The 17,128-nt window shown below is 48.1% G+C and overlaps 1 protein-coding gene across 1 annotated transcript in view; it reads right to left on the reverse strand.

Annotated features, from left to right (window-relative positions):
- Positions 1 to 17,128, reverse strand: part of CACNA2D4 (calcium voltage-gated channel auxiliary subunit alpha2delta 4) — a 122,077-nt gene that overhangs the window by 90,330 nt on the left and 14,619 nt on the right. The window contains exons 6-13 of the mRNA XM_042050150.1: positions 15,711 to 15,842; positions 14,701 to 14,761; positions 14,114 to 14,264; positions 12,487 to 12,561; positions 11,535 to 11,624; positions 4,731 to 4,844; positions 3,614 to 3,692; positions 1,473 to 1,606 (exon numbers count right to left, since the gene is read on the reverse strand). Of these exons, the coding sequence (XP_041906084.1) occupies positions 1,473 to 1,606; positions 3,614 to 3,692; positions 4,731 to 4,844; positions 11,535 to 11,624; positions 12,487 to 12,561; positions 14,114 to 14,264; positions 14,701 to 14,761; positions 15,711 to 15,842 (836 nt within the window). The remainder of the gene's footprint in view (positions 1 to 1,472; positions 1,607 to 3,613; positions 3,693 to 4,730; positions 4,845 to 11,534; positions 11,625 to 12,486; positions 12,562 to 14,113; positions 14,265 to 14,700; positions 14,762 to 15,710; positions 15,843 to 17,128) is intronic.

Consider the following 17,128-nt stretch of genomic DNA (forward strand, 5'->3'; position numbering starts at 1 on the left):
ACATGAGAGGAGGTAAAACAGGCAAGCCATATGCAAAGGAGTCTCCCAAACATGCCTAGCTATCAAAAGACTCTAATCCTTTGCTGCCAGTAGCATCCATCATTCCATCTCTCATTTGGTCAAGTAAGGAAGGCAAGGAAGGACCTCCTGTCCCTATTACAGAACATGCTGGGAGCCATAAAGGAGCCAGCCAATAACCTATAGGGTCACTTGATGGAGATTTGAACTTGGTATCTTGAGTTACTAGGCTGGATGATTTTTTGTGGAAACTTCCCGTTCACAGCAAGACTCACACTAACACACAGCAAGCAAACTTCTCCTGCACTTCTTGGACAAAGGGGACACGAGATCAGGTGAATTAAACTACTGCACAACACAGCCCTACCTACTCTGAACCAACAGCACAGCACAGCTCTCCAGTACATCCAGCACTTCCTCTCCTTGCCAGCGTGAGAGGACTCTGCGTGCTGCAGCCCCCACCCCCTCCAGATGTACAGGCCAGCTGTGGCTGTGGAGGCCAGCACTCTCACACTGACGGGCACTGGGGAAACAGCACGCTCACAAAACACAGGGTGCAGTTACCTCCTCAGACTGTGGCAGCTGGTGAGAGACATGGACGAACACATAAATGAATACATGAATGCAGGAATGAATCAAAGACAGGAGAGGAAGGGACAGAGGAAGAGAATGGCAAGCCAAGACAAGAGGCACGAAAAGAGATGCAGAAAATAATGTGCGGCAAACAAATCCCTGTGGCTGCCTTGGGAAGTGCGACCCTATACACCAGTGCCAGGGGTGGCAAGTCTGCTGATAAAATAAACTTCCTGGGTAATTAGTACCATTTCTGGAGGTTTTGATTAGTACCATGTCCCAGCCCTCACTTGGCACAGTTCAGGCAGCAGAAGATAACCCCATGTCACCCTCACAGAGCCAAATGTCTTCCCACAGGGCAGGCCTGAGACAAAGCAGGGGGCACTGGGAGTGCTGACTGTCTGGTCCTTTGCAATGTGTCCTTTGCCCACAGGGCTGGGCTCAGGACCACTGTGGTGAGTCGGGTCATGCTAGTTTAAGGAAGGAAAGAGTGAGCCTGCTGCCCCAGCTGAAATCTGTATCTTTGAGTAGCAAACAATTTGCAGTCAGAGACTGGGCTGGAGGAAATCAATCTCTGTGACCCTACCCTGAGCCATGAATAATCTATTCTGTGAATAATCCTTTAGAAGGTAACCTGCTTGCACAGAAGCACTACTTAAGTGATGTTGTGCCTGTGTGATTAGTCCTGGGCATGTGAGTCACTGCAGATTCAGATCTGAGCCTGCATACACATCTTAGCTCCAGAAGCAAGCAGAAAAGAAATATTGTCCATGTCAGTAGAGCCAGAGACCACTAATTTCTATCAATCAACCAACTCCTGCCTCGTTTTACCTAAATGTCAGGAGTTTATTTAGGTTTTGACTTGTGCTCGAGGCCCTTACCGCGCTGTCCATGTAGGCTTCGGTCCAGATGATGTCGTGGTCGTGGTTGATGACCATGGGCCGGCTGAGCACGTGCAGGTACTCCATGACATTCTCCTGGACATCTGCCAGCGTGGAGATCTGAGTATAGTAGCCTTTGTGGAGAAACAGAGGTGTGAGTCACTCTGCTGACACGTCTCCCCTATTTCTAAATGAGTGCAAAGCTAGAAAACTGGATGTCAAAGGCTGTATCTACCCAGGGGAATAATCTGCTCTTTGTAAAATGGGCCTTGACATGCCTTGCATCCACAAGCTTCTGTGGAAATCTAGAGTTTCACAGCAGTGGCTCTGCTCTTCTAAAAATGCTGAAGCAATGTGCAAGATGAGAGTCTTGATATAACCAGATTTGTGCAAAGCAGATGAAAAATGTTGCTTTGAGTCTCAGGAAAACCTTCCACTGATCAGGCTGCCTTTAGTCTGGAAGGCCAAACATACACAAGCAAAGTGTTTTACCAGGCTACCCACTTGCCCTGCCCTATTTTATATTAAGACCAAATTCCCACCTCCTCTTCCAGATTTTTTCCAGCACTCTTCAGTCTGCCTAGCTTTACATCCAAGGATGGCAACTACTTCCATCTGCACATTGGAAGCAGAATAAAAAGGGCAAGTTACCTATTTCCAAAGCTTTGTCCCTGCAGTTGCACCTGTAACAGTCTAAAACTACAACACAATACAGGGGAAGAATGTTTTCAAGTTACCAAAAGGTCCTTAAAACCAGCTGCTGGTTAGAAGTGCTAACACAGAGTAATGGCATGAGGATTCTTGTGTCCTGCTTCTCACCACAGGCATTGGTTGTACTTGGTGTAGAGCACATCAGATAGATGGAAAACCTTCCTACCACTAGGAAAACACTGTCATGTGAAAGGGCTTGTGTTCTGACAAGCTTTGTGATGTGGAAACAGACCTAGTGTGCTCGAAAACAAGGACCACAAGAGTTATACAATGCACCGAAACAGAAGAACCAAAATCAGGGAGCCTTCTGCACAGCTCAGATCTGGTAAGTGAGAACCCAAGTGCAAAGAGCACATTTTTGTTCTCTGGTTATTCAGAAGAACCCATTCTGACGTTTCACAGTGAACCAACAGTACCATGATTTCTCTGTCACTGATCTTCTGGCTGAATACGCAATCTGAAACCCAGGGGTTTGTTTCATTTAACAAAACCTGAAAACATTTAAGTGTAATTCATAGTGCTAATTAGATGAATGCTTGAGCCTTGAGCATCCCCAGCTCACAGACATTCTGCAGGCCAGCAACTCTCCTGTCAACAGTTTTCAGCAGCAAATGCTCCCATGCCTTTCATGGTCTGCTGGAACCACTGCTCAGGGTGGAAAACAGTTTGTATCCGACACTCAGCTTCAGTTTTCCCTTCCTTTCCCTGTTTAAACAGGACACTGATGTAACAAGCATCCCTGTCTCCAGAGGCCAGGTCACTCCCAAACATGGATGGCTTTTCTCCCCCCTCCCTTTCTTCCTTTACTCTTGCAGACTCTGACAGTGCTAACTTGACCTTTTTAACTGGCCCCAATGCATAGAGGTGACTCACCTACTGTGGATGGATTTTCTCATTCACATAATTTCATGCTAGTTAGAGAGAACAGTGGGTTTGGGGTGGGATTAACAAGCTATTTTGGTGCCTCAGTGAAAACCACTTACACACAAAGAATTTGGCCGGGATACAGGGGTTAACCTGCAGACCTTGTGAAAATTGCTGTAAAATCTTTAAAGCAGCAGTGTTTGTTTTATATCTCAGCCAAAAGATGTCAGGCTCTCTGACAGAGCTTTAGACAGATTGTCAAAAGCCAGCAACTGGGACACAATAAGCACAGGGACTTAGGTGGACTACAGCCAGCATGAATCTCGGTCATAGTGTCCCTTGGCACGGTGACAGGAAAATGCAGTGGCTCAGCACGGAGGACTTGTGTTAGTTGGACACAGGCACCCTTCATGTGGGCCAGCAGGGTCTGCTTTTTCCTTAGGTGTCTTCCAAGCAAGGGCTCGTGGGCCCCAGCAGTAGTGGGTAAGCCTTAGAGGGGTGCAGGACTGGCTGCAGCCCACGCGTGACGTGCGAGATGGAGACTGGGAACCGCTGCCACACGGCACCTTTGTTGTTGCAGGCGATCCATTTCACATTCGGGGCAAAAGTGACCTCCCGTCCGATGAGGTACGTGAACACCCGGACCTGGGAACAAGGATGCAAGGACAGGAGAATTAGGCTGTAACGTGCTACCAAATCCAAGTGGCTGAAGTTTGGCATCCCCTTTTCCACTGGTGTGAATGTGGCGAGAGCAGTAGCTCTGCCTTCACAGAGACAGGAGCCTCTTGTGCCATTTGTTTCCTGTTTTGTGGCCTGGAACTTAATTTCCTATTACAGTAAGGCCAGAAAGCCAAGTAGCACCTGAGATCATCTGAATAACAAAGCAAAAGTGCAAATTCTGCTTGATTTTATGATAGCAGCTCTGCCAGGCAGTCAGCAACCAAATGCAGAGAGGTTTACAGCTCCCAGGAATCCTTTACCCAGGGGAACAGCTGCCCACATGAATCATTTAGAGAGAGGTTTACCATTTCTCTTGAGTTTGACCACCAAGAAAAGAGCCAATCCTGAAATAAACTGTTTCAACAGCCCCCTGCTTTGGTCTCTCAGTAGGCTGCTTCTCCGCCTTTGTGCATTGCTGGGATGAGATAAACAAATAAATCAGAAGGGTTTAGGATGAGCAGTGGTCTATTCCACTTGCACAGTCAGCTCTGCTAGTGCAAGCCTGTAATCACAGACATCAGAGTAAAGAGGGCTGGAAGGCACCTAGAGAGGGTGTTCGGATCATTCCCCTGGCCACCATAAGAACTGGTAATAGCCAAACCTTTCCCGAACAGGACCAATTATAAACAGTCCTGCATGGGATTAAAACTCTCTGCAAAAGTTGGTTTTAAATTTTGAAATACTCCAGTCAGTCTTTATAATCTCATCAGGAGAACGTTTTGATTGCCCACACCTTTAGAAAAGAAAGTGTACGAAAAAGAAAAGCTTCCCTGACCTAGAGATGCGTGTTTGTAATCCTCTCACCTCGGGAATCACCGCAGTATGCTCCCGCCTGGCTGCTTGGTTTGCATTTACAGTCAGGAGCACACGGGTAGGCAGGTACTGGAATATGTGAATGCTCAGCTGTGCCTGATACCCTGGCTTCTTTCCCCTCCCTTTCTATTTATCACTTCCCAGACAAACCTTCCGATCGGGCCAGTTGTATTTTTCAAACACAGCTTCATAATCCTCCACGGCTCCGTCGGTGATCAGCATGATGGCTTGGTTACACAGACCTCCTTGGCCAGCATCTCTGAACTGCAGACAGAGAGGGAGAGCACTGCTTATCCCAGCACAGGCTGCTTCTGAGTAACTGCACCCTATTTATTCACGGTGGGCCAGATCCTGACTTCCACTCACAACCCTCACACTGCTCAGAAAGAGGATTGTGTTTGCGCACTGCATATAAATTTTTTATTTATACAGCCCTGCCAGGCACATGCAGACACAGGAGGCTTTGCAGAAGTAAAATAATGAGGAGAAGATAAGTGTTGTGGAGGAAGGGTGCGATTCCCTGCTGCTTCACATCTTGCACAGTTGCATTAGTTTATGCAAAACAACTATAGATCGACCATAAACATGGCAATTCTGATTTGACAGCAATAACTGTCACTCTTTATGGCCGAAAATGTGAGAGGAGTGGGAAATCAGACTCATTATTTCAGGGTGAATCCATCAATCTGCCAAAGAATAGCAAAGAAAGGCAGGAGCATATGAAAAAAGAAGGCTACTGCCACTGGAGCTGGGAAAGGTTATGGATATGCCAGATAGAGAGGCCCTACACTGACATGACAGATGACCTATTACCTATGCAAAGGTGATATTTAAGGCAGAGCAGAAGCGCACCAGGACTCTGGTACAAATGCTGACGTGCTCCCAAGGGCACCTGCAGAGGTGTTGGGCAGACTTGCTCCTACAAGCAAGCCAGACCCTGCCTGTCCAGCCAGGCAGAAGCAGCCTTGGAATGCTGCCTGTGTCCTGCTCCTGCAGAGCCGTGTGCCTCCCATGCCCTCAGGTACCCGCTCTAGAGAACTGAGGGCCTTATGCAGCACCAACAGAGTGTTAAAGCCAGCAGCAGGGGCAGCTGAGGACATCCCAGGGACAAAACCGAGCAGCCACTTCGCTGCAGCTCCCAGCTCGGTGGCACTCTGAGCTCCTCCTTGTGCTGTCTCTCACTGCTTCTATGCCCTGAGCAAGGAAAAGCCTGATCAACAGAGGAGGGTACAGAAACTGATGCAGAGCTAAAACATTATGGGAAGAAGGAGACATGGCAGGTCCCCTGATAACGAAGATTAATGAGAGGCAATAGCGCAGGATGGAGAGTATACAGGAGCCCAACTGAAGGGTGACTAAGGTTACATCAAACAGCAGCAATTTTAAACTGGAGAGAATAGTCATATCTTATAAATGAGAAAAAAGGTATCCAAGTGGCAAGATTAATTGCATAAAATGAAATCCCTGCATGGGGGAGCAAGAGCACACACCATGAATCGGGAGTTTTTAGATGCTTTAGGGCTCAATTTACAACTCCTTTTGGGTTTGCTAACGCTATGTTATGACAGACAAATGCCTTTACCAACGTGGCTGGTCCTGTGGTTGCACTGCAGATTAACATCACAACCACGAATACCTCAAAGCCAGCTCTAAGCCCAGACCTCCCCAGTAATTTCACCACTCCTACAATTACATCTGTGATTGTCCCTTATCATGAAATTACCAGGTTCAGTGCTGATATCACCATAACGTCACCTTCCACCACCATCTGTGTTATCAGTCCTGCCTCCTCCAGCTTTACACTGCACTGCACCTACAACTACACTGCAGGAAGCATGGATTCAACAGCTTCTGAATGACCACAGGGATAAACCCCTCTCTGGCTGTGCCACTGCTTGTAGCAGTGTCCAGGACCAGGACAGATGACCATAAGTGAGAAGGGTGCTGGAATAGGGTCATTCCTAGTGGGTTGTTCTCAGGTGAAACATCCGTGGGAAATACCGAGTCAGGGTGAGGCATTTGGATGTGCTCCTCCTCCCTTCTGTCCCCACATTCAGAGGGGAGACAGACAGTAAAGGCTGAGGGTGTACAACAGGAACAAGCACAGGATGCTCTTAGGAGCAAGCCAAAGGAGAAAAGCAGGTGAGAGCCACATGGGATTCTGCTAAAGACCAGCAGGTAGGAAAAAACCAGAGCCTCAAGTGAGCTATTTCTAGGACAGAGATCAAGTGGGTGCAGATTAGCAGAGAGAACAGACAGTGTGAGTGTCCACCAGGGAGGCACAGGGTGCAGGAGATCCTGTCAGAATGAGGCTCAGGTCACAGATACATGAACCTGGGTACGAAAGCAGCTTATTCCAAACTGTTGCAATCTACAACATGTTTGTTCAGATTATTATTAAATTAACACTTAATTAAGGTCACCCACCATTTCATCAAACTACTTAAGATTTCTTCATGAAGCTTACTTCAGAACTCATAATACTGAGATACTGAGAAATTAGACGTTGTATCAGAACCAGCAATCTCCTAATTACAGGAGTAGATGATATTTTCAACAGGGAAAATGAGATCATCAGTGTCATAGAAATGGAGATTAAAAAGACAGATTTAGAAAACAAACGAACAAGAGGTAATCCCTGGTTTTTAGGTCCTTTGTGACTGGCTGCAGCTGTAGCAAACGATCTGACAGCACTCACATCAAGCTCTGAGCATAATTCCCTGCTCTGACTGCAGTCTCAGGAGCGTGAACGAAGGGGAGGTGAGGAATAGCATGTCCACAGAAGAGATGTCTGAAGGAATGCAGGCTAGAGCTGGGTCTGTGAAGGAGGCACAGGGCTGTGTGTTCTCCTATATAACTTCAGTCACGTTGCCAGGACTAACAGGCATGATCTCATTAATTCAGGGTCACAGTCTCTGGTACTCCCTTGTTTGCTCATTGCCTCTTACTCTGCAGTTACAGGCTGGCACAGAGCTCCTAGTGAAGCAAGAGGAACCATCAGCATCGCTCAGAGATGCGCAGGCACGCGTGCTGATTATGTGCACATCTGACCAGGGCACTGAGCAGCCCCTCTCCATCTCCTCATGCCCCATTATTATGCAGACCTGCCTCTGGAATGGCCTCCAGAACTACTGAAAATTCAAACTTGGTGCAAAGCGTCTCATGGGGAGAAAAATCTGCAGTAGTCAAGAAAACAAAGCCAGTGAAGAAGAAACAAGAAAGGGCATTAAGCAAAATAGTAGGAACTGGTAAACAGGAAAGTCTGAGGTTTGCATACCCTGAAAAATATGCTGTAGAATCCAGGTCCATAAAAACGTGACTGGAATCAAGAAACAATTTATAAGTGTTCAGAGAAGAAGCAAGAAAGGGAGTAAAAATAATATGATGCCAGATGATAAAAAACAGAGGGAAATGGTAAGGCAGAGATGCTTTAGAGCCTCCATACTTTATCATCAAAAGGACAATATTGTAGTGCCTGAGTACCCACTGAAGTAATAAGAAACAAAGAAAAGAATGAATGAATTACAGGCAGGGTCACAAAGTGGTAGGGTTAAAGAAAAAACGAATCGAAAGCATTTGAATAATCTGTGCTCAGCGTGAAGGGAAAGAATTGCAGAAGGTGTAGCTGAACTACTTGCCTCATGGGCTGAGACCTGACTGGGACTATACAAGATCCCAAAGGATGAAGAGGGAATCAATAGAAAACACAGAAAATAGATGGATAAATTGTCCTTAACCATCTAGCATGCTACTAGAAAAATTAGTAACACATGCATCTTGTGAGTGTGTAAATGAAGTGCTTCCCCACACAAGTGGGACATAAGAGGCCACAAACCTTTGTTTACTTAAATCAGCACACAGCTTCATCCTTTTTACAGCCCCAGTTTGCTCGAGTTAGGCAGAATTTTATGTCTCGCTGAAATCCAGTCTGTTACCAGTTTCATCATCCTTTTTTCACCTACAGTTGTTTTGAAATGACCCACTCAGTTAACCTCAACTCTTACGTGATTTCTGAGATTGGCAGAGAGTCCAGGCATGATTAAACCTTGGTGATAAGAGGAAACATCATTCCAAGGTGGCCTTGGAAAGCAGAACTTGGCTTTTCTTTTCCTCCACAGCATGGGAAAAGCAACAGCTTTCAAAATACTTGTTCTGAGTGTATCCTGAGAAAGGAGAACACGTGCACATGGGAAAGGAGAGGCAGCAGCTCAAACGCAGAAGAGGAGGGTGGATACTGCCTGGGGAGGGATGCTGCAGAGACGCATCAGCTGGATAGGAATTAACAATGTGACAGTGCCTGAAAAAAAACAGAGCTGTTGTCTTACGTCGTGTTAAGAGGACGAGGGTGTGTAAAACAGGGAAGGCAATTATTCTGCTCTGCTTAGCTCTTGATAGCTCTCAGCTGCAGCACTCACAAGCTGTTGGGAGCATGGTGTTTCAGGGGAGGCAGCCTGGAAGCAGAGCAGGGCCAGAACAAAGGGTTATAAATCCTGCAGGAAAAAGGGGAGAGAACAAGACGGGCCAAGCTTGTTGAAACAAGGAAGAGAAGATAGCAGCCAGAGAGACTAAAACTTAATAAATAAGAAAAGACCTCAAAAGATCGCACTTGACACCTGAGAATGTTGAAGCACTTCGTAAAGGTGTGCTTAAGAACATGGTTCCCTGGAATGCATATTTTATTGAAACCACTTTGTTTGTGGCTAAATCGAAATGGAGTTCAAGTGGTTTATTGAGCATGGCAGAGAGGGACAGGGGGCTCTGGCTAACTGTTCTCCTGAAACTGGTCTGCAAATTGTGTCGTGGATTAAAACATGCCCTGTCTCCCCCAGAGGATAATGGAGGAAAACAAAGACAGTGAGGGATTTGTGCTCTTCTGCAACCCCTCTTTGCTCGAGTAGTTCTCTGCTGGGCTATTAATTCTGTGAGCAATTGGACTGAGGAAAATTACCAGGGAAATTTTGCAGCCACTTTCATTACAGATATTATGACTGGTTGTCTGTTGTAATCAGCAAAGCCTGTTTCATCAGTGCGGTGTCACAATTTTCATTCTCTTGCGTGTGCTCCCGTGGACAATAACAGGAGAGCCAGCGAGGAACAGCAGAGAATGGGAATTTTGTCTGATGAGAAGGAGGTGGTCAATTCCACCAAAGTTCCCCTTTCTCCTGCCTGCATGACTGCAGCAGCACAGATTTGTTTCAGGGCACACTGAGGAAAACCCTTTGCTATTACTGATACAGGTGGTCTAAGAACCTTGAGGAGAAGATTTCAGAGAGCCCTTAAACCACATGAGCACTTGGCAGGTGGCACCCTTTCACCTTCAGCTGTGGTACTTGCAGAGCCTGAGGTGCTCCAGCTCCTGCTATCAAGGCACTCTGTAGATAAGCCTTATCAGGGAATCCACAGTCTGAGGAAGGCTGCCACAGGACAACAGGAATGAGTCCACACTTCCATGCCTATGTACGCGCAGCCTCTGGAGCTGCCATGCGTGCACAGAGACAATGTCTGTCTCTTCTGAATGCCACCAGAAATCCTGGCATGAAGATGCAAAGTGACTTGCAAGAGGTCCTGCAGGTCTCCTGCTGCACGTGCAGCTGTCCCACAACTGGCTGGCAGCACAGCTCCCAGCTGAGGGTGGCCTTGGACTGAGGTCCTGTTGCACTGAAGGGCACACAATCACAGCCCGTGCTGCAGCGAACGGCACACAGCAGGACAGCTGGAGCCTGGGGAAGGAAAGCTGTCTGGAAGAGATATGGAGCCCTGCTTCACACATTTCTTTGATAAAGGTACTGTTTGTGAACCACTGCTCTTTGGTGTAAGCCATTTCCAAGGCACAGGAAAGCACAACACCTTTCCTCACCTGCAGGTGCTCAAACGCCGGAGCCAGACAGATCCAAGGTGATAGCAAAAGGCACGAGGGAAGCAGTACTTCACCTTGTGAGTGAATAACAGCAGAAGGTTTTATCACCACTGGGTGCTGCACTGTCCAAGAGCGATCTCAGAGCTGTTTTGAGCTCATTAAGCAAGAGAGGATCAACAAGAATCAAGATAAGCAATGACTACTAGAACTGTTGACTGCATTTTTTAACACTAAATAGAGAGAAAAAATAAATTCTTTACCCACCAAGGAGTTTCTTCTCTATTACTGCAGTGGAGTCACCTTAGTCCACTGGGGTGCATGGGCAACACTCTCTCCCTGGAGGTATATTTGGTTCAGAGGACATTTTGTCTCAGCTTTTAAGGTCCCTTCCAACCCAAGCCTTTCTATGATTCTATGATCCACTGGCATCTTTAGGCCAGCCCCACTATGGACAGTGCCATGAGGGGACGGGGGTGTTCAGCTGGTTCTTGCTCCTTTTTCTTGTTACCATTCCTTAAGAAACAGAATTAAATTGTATGTTTACCTCCAGGCTACTGAATTTCCCATTCACATGAGGCAATGAATCATTTATGGTTCTTATCAGAGGGCATGATCAGAGTGATTAATTCTCCTGTACCTGTGATTTCTTCCCCAAGCACTGGTACTCAGCAAAGTGACATTGAAATAAATCTGAAGAATAATCTTTCATGTCTTCATCATCTTCTACTGCTCACTAATAACATTACTTACAGCCAGAACTGTGGCCCTCAGCTGATCAGTTATATTTTATTGCCACCATCTGTAAAGGTGCCTGGGCAATGCCCAGTTATAGAGCTCATTACAAAAACTCAAGAGGCCCCAGCCTTGCTGGCTCCTGATCCTCCCTGGGCAGGGACTGGTGGCTGTGGACATCATGCACAAACCACCATTTCCCCTAAGATGGGTGAGCCCTGCCCACTGCTTGTCACAGATTTGGGATCCGTGAGATTAGCTCATGCCCGCTCTCCGCTGCAGCGCCCTGAGGGATGTGCTGGCACTGGCTGCAGGGGTGGGCAGGGACACTCGTGCCCCACACAAGCATCAGCACCAACTCTTACCTCTCTCAGGATTTTGAAGGACTCTGTCAAAGCCTTGCTCACAGTCCCCACTCCTTTCGCCTGCAGTTCCTCCACCAGCTGCTTGAAGTGCTGCCAAGAAGAGAGGGAAAAACCAGGAATGAGTTGCAGGTAGGGTGTTCCCTGTGACCAGGGGAGGAAAGGGTAGCCTGGAAAAGGTTGTGCCCATGCAGCTACAGCAGGACTGCATTTCTCAGTCTCTGGACCAACAATCCATGTAAGATCATGGAAAGGGCAGAACTACTGGAAATCTGACCTTCCCTTATCTGCCTCTTCAGGAAAAAAAAACATCCTGTGCACCCAAAAGCAACAGGAGAGGAAAAAAGAAAAAATCTGAATGCTTGTCTATGACTTAAGAGGCATTGATCTGCTTAAAGGAAACCCTCTCTGCAAGATAGTGTCTAGGAGGTTTGGGAATCCTTTGGGAAACACTGCAGAAGACTTCATCCTCCAGAGTCATACTCTGAGACCCAGGGCTAAGCTGGGAAAGAAATCTGGTTGTTGAAGGCATGGAAGGATGTATTAATACAAACTAAAAAAATTGAAAGTGAAAGGAAAAAAAACCAGAGAGAGAAGCTAAAACTACCAGTCAGCCCAGAGGGTGGTGGAGCACCTGGACACAGGCTGGCCACCTCAGGGCTGCTGAACCCTGCTGGATCAGAGCACCAAAAGCCCTCCTCAGTGGGGACACAGGGAAGCCTTTGCTGCTGCTCACCCCACCAGCTGACCCCGTGTTGCAGCAGCTTGGTGTAAGCCAAGGTGAGCCACGGAGCCAGCACACACCTCTGAACTGGTGCCGGCTTCTGAAGGGCAAACCCTGCTGGGAGAGGGCTGTTCCTTGTCCCTGGAGCTCCATCTCACAGCATCTTAACCCTGTGCTCTGCTTACATGAAGAGAGCTACCTGAGTTCCATTGAGAGGGGCCCAGCACTCACCTCTCTGTTATCTCTGTCTGCTTGGACCAGGATACCCTTAAAACAGGGTTCAATAAAATGAACATAATCATTGTACTGCAAAGAGAAAGCAAAAAGAAAGGGGTTGTCATGGGAGAAAATTCACAAAATGGGCTCGTGTCCTAGGTAGATGTTCAGAAAACAGCATGGAGAATGATAGCATTTGATACCTATTTCCCTTAAAATTGTTTATAGTGATCACAGCAAATCAGGATTTTGAAGAATCTTCTGTTTGTTTAAATAACGCATTAATTCTGGCGTTTTGCTGAGTTCTAGCATATCTACACATACAAAGTTCCTTTTTTGCCCCCCCCCCCTCACACCATAAAGTTTTTGTCCACACTCTATGGACTTATATGCCTGGCCTTGCTTCTAGCACTTTTTGCACTTAGTTTTGACTTCTGGAGATTTTGTGAGTCCCCAGCCACCAGCTGAACCTTGCAACCTGAAGTCTGAAGCTTCTGGTGCACAGCTGAGCAATAACAAACCAGGTTAGCACACACCCACTGAACTAGGATACTTAGGGGAGTGGATGATTCTAGGCTGTTACATGTGAGGTGAAGCTTGGCAATGCCCCTGTGAACCTTTTCCTGCAAGGTTCAGCAGAGTGCAGTTCCTAAGAGGCCACTGATGCTCAGCTGATCAATGGGAGCTTAGGTCAGGCTATAACGTCTCTGAGCCAGTGGGTTCTTGGTGTGAGTGCAGTAAAGGAGTATATATATATATATATATAAACCAGGGTATTTCTGGGGCTGTTTTTGAAGAACAGATGATATTTCAAACTCCTTAATGACTCCCCCCTCCATTTTTCTGCCAACACTGTTCACTCTTCCATCTGTCCAGTCATATAAAGACAGAATTGTTGCCACTGGAGTTTCTAATTAGCTAGCATAAGAAGCTATCAACAGAAAGTAGAATTTATATCTCAGTGGCTGTGCCCTGGCACGCTAGCATAGAAAGAAGCCTGGGGAAAGAGATGGTGTTTCAATTAGCTTTGAAAATTAGAAGGTGAGGAGCCTTTAACATGGCACCAGTCTTGGCATGAATAATGGAAAGAAGTTTTGCTTTCTGTGGTCAGTGGAGCTGGGGTAACCAGCCCATCCTCACCCTGCCAGGGCTTAAAAAGGAAGAGAGTAACCCTGAGCCTTCGTGACCAAGCTCAATGCAGGCCCAGCTGATGGACTCAGAACCATATGGGCAGCCTGGCAGGATGCTGGAGCACAAGAAGGCATAGAGTGGTACTTTTCTAGCCTGGAAGTGTTATCCTGAGGATCATACTGCTGCTGCTGGACCCAAACATAATGTTATGGCAAGCTGGGTGAATTTATTAGCTCAGGTCCTTGCTAGCTCAGGTGTCTCTTTACAGCCCTTTGTTATCTGTTGCAGTCACATCCCTAAGCAAGCAAAAAGATGCAGCCAACATCCCCTGTGGAGGAGGGATGAAGTGACCTGGCAGCCACCCTGCTGACCACACAAAGCTGGCTTGCCAAGGGTAATTTGGGTTAATCCCCCACCCAGCACAGGTGCTGCTGTAGGTAGGTCACTGTGATTTGCTGAGGGGATGAGGCTCAAGGGAGACAGCTCAGCACTGCAGTGGAGACAGACATACTGCAATGATGTTGACAAAGTCGTTTTCTCCCAGAGTATCCAAAATGGTGACGATGGTGTGCTTGGCAATGGTCATCCTCAGGCCCTTCATGCTGCCACTGACATCCACAATGATGACAATGTCCTTGGGAGAGGTGGCTGCTTGGATGTACCTGCACAAAAAAGAACACAGGGAAGCAGGGTGAGCAGCCAGGGAGGAGGAATGCTGGACATGCCACCGTCACACTGTGCCAGCCACGGCACCACATGCACCGTGACCACAGCTACCCAGCAGCATCAGGCTGCCCCAGCACCTCGCTTCCCACAGACTGAGGAAACACACCACACTTCTGAAGGCTGAATATCCCCTTCTCCCAGTCACAGAAGGGTAACTTCCATGTGGCACACGAGATGCCACAGGGGAAGCTGTTGCTGGCAGCTGGCAAAGCTTCCTAACCTGCTGTTACCTTTGTTTATGTGCCCCCCCACCTCCGGCAGGAGTGTCACAGGACACCAATTATTGATCAGCAACTCACCAAGGCATCACCTTGGAGAAGAGGGAGAGAGGAAGGATGACAGGTGCTTCAGCCAAGGCTCTCCAAAACTTACCAGCCACGGTTCCTGCAGTCAAAGGAGATGACTCCGTTCTCATCTGGTAACCACTTTATTCCTGAAGAGAGCAGCAAGAGGAGCAGTCAACACACACAGGCAGGCAGGCCTCTGCTCCTGCTCTGCTGCTGTTCCCTGCTGAGCCCTGGCTACCCCAGGGAGCACACGAGTCTGGCCAGCCATAGCAGTGGCCATTCTGCAGAAATACAAGCAGAGCTGCTCGGTCTCTGGCAGTTTTGAGTAAACTGCTTATTAAGTTTCCATTTAAAAAACTGTACCTAGGCATAGTCTGTTCAAATTTGGGAAGCAATTGCATGCACTTTGGACTTTTTGTCACTTTGATGTAGTTCTCAACAACAGATGTTTTTTCTCCCAGAGGGTGGTTGAGAGCATAAAAAAAGCAGCAGGGGCAGGGATGCATCCCAGATTCCCTGCTACAGGCTCTGTTCACAGCCCTCTCTGCTTCCCCCTTCCCCAGCACATGCCAGGTCACAGAACACAGGCATGCAGCCACCTGACCAAGTGGCCACCAGGCCAGGCTGCAGCTGCAGAATCTTGTGGGTTCCTCCAAGCACTGGACCTCCCTCCTGTGCCATGAGCTAATGTGCCACTCACAGCTGGTGAGTGGATAACCAGGCAGGCTGGCCACTGCATCTGTCACCTGTATCCTCAGAGGCTTTGGCCACCACTCAAACCCACAGGGGAGCCTGAGGCATAGCCCTGCTGTAGTGTTTTGGGAGCTTTTTGGGGGACCCCTGCCAGCAGACTCCTCTGGGGTTGCATGGGCAACGTGCCCGAGGGGCTGGTTCTAATGGGAGAAAGTGGTTTATGCCTGCTGGATCCTACTCCTTCCACCTTATCAGCCCATGCAGGAGTATTTTGCTCACTGCATCCTGCCCCTCTTGGGGCTGTGCTGCCCCAGACTTCCCAGATTGCACTCTTCTGTGGCACAGACCCTGTCCTGCAAAGCTGTTGTGTTGCACTGAAAGAGCAAAGCCAATCTCTTTTACCTGGGTAGAGCCTGAAGAATCCAGTGGAGCTGCCAAAGTACTGCCAGGTCAGTGTGGGATCCCTTTCAAAGTTGTCCACAAAAATAGGATTCAGGGCTTCTGACATGTAAACTCCATTAAGGATGTCAGGGTCTGTGGGGAAGAAAGGGTGTAAAAGAAGGGAGGACATCTGCCACCCCGACAGAGGAGAAGGATGGGAACAAAGGCAGCTCCAGGAGGAATGCAACCTTATCCAAAGCTTTTACATTGCTACATCCTGTTCCCTGCCCATTCAAGGGAATCCTGGAGGCCAGGCCAGACCACCACTGGCCACTGCAGGTGATCTCAGCTTGGTCAGACACCATTAACCCCATTTCTCCTTCCAGCCTTGGCTGCCCTTGAGCACTGCATCTGGTTGGAATAATGCTCTCAGAGACTCAGGGAGGCCATCACGGTGCTGAGCACAGCTGGCACACCCTACAGGCAGTGCTCAGCTGCTGCCAGACAGGGGACATGTGGCTCTTGAGAAGCAGCTGCCTGATGCATCACTGACAGCCTTTCTACAAAGACTGTCTACATTTATGCTAGGTGTAATCACCTAGGACACAGGAGCCCTAGGATTCACACAGTTGCACTCTCTCTCCTCTTTTCCTCCTCAAATCTGTCTTTTCTTCTTTGCCTGCCATTTCTTTGACAAAGCCTGGGCTGTCCTACCATGCCCCCATCTCCTCAGAATCAATAGGAAGTTGCAGATTCCAAGAACTCCGAGGAGGCAGCCTATATTTGGTGTCTGTGTTGACTCACTGCCTCAGGAGACCAAAGAGCAGCAGCAGTAGGAACAGGGAGTCATGAGAAACTGGTCATTGTCAGATTAACTGTGTTTGTGTTGAAAAGAGTGGAGCTTTGACCTACCACTTCCTCTTTAGTCACTTTACTAAAAGCAGTTTTGGTCAAAAGGAGGGAAAAACTGGATTGTGACTCCCCAGGGATGAGGCCAAAGTAAGTCCTGCAGGAAGGAAGAGCTAGAAATGCTGTGGAGAGCCAGGGTTGCTGCTGTTTGCCAGAGGGGGAGTGAGCACTGGGGGACACTGCTCCCTGGAGGATCCGTGGGCATGGAAGCAGCCCTCCTCCTGCTCATCCTGCAGCCATAGCCAGAGGAGCTGGTTGGTTCATGGCGAGGTGTAGAGGCAAGAAATCTGCTGGCTGGGCAGTGCCTCTCTGCTGGCTGGCATTCGACCACCTCTCTCCATACTCTGCTGAGGGCAGCAGTCTGCTTGGTACAGTTCTGCTGCTCCTACCCACAGCCAGCTCTGCTGGTGGCTCTGTTGTGAGCAAGATTGTAGGGTCTGGGGCTGCCAGACCACGTGGAACTGATTTAAAATCATGGGGGAAAGAGAACTCCCTCTATTGTGTCTCTAAATAACAGCAGTTGTGAGCAC

This window comes from Corvus kubaryi, unplaced genomic scaffold (assembly GCF_017639235.1).
Source record: "Corvus kubaryi isolate FWS band 111438036 unplaced genomic scaffold, C.kubaryi_AGA036_p1.0 72, whole genome shotgun sequence".
Lineage (NCBI taxonomy): Eukaryota > Metazoa > Chordata > Aves > Passeriformes > Corvidae > Corvus > Corvus kubaryi.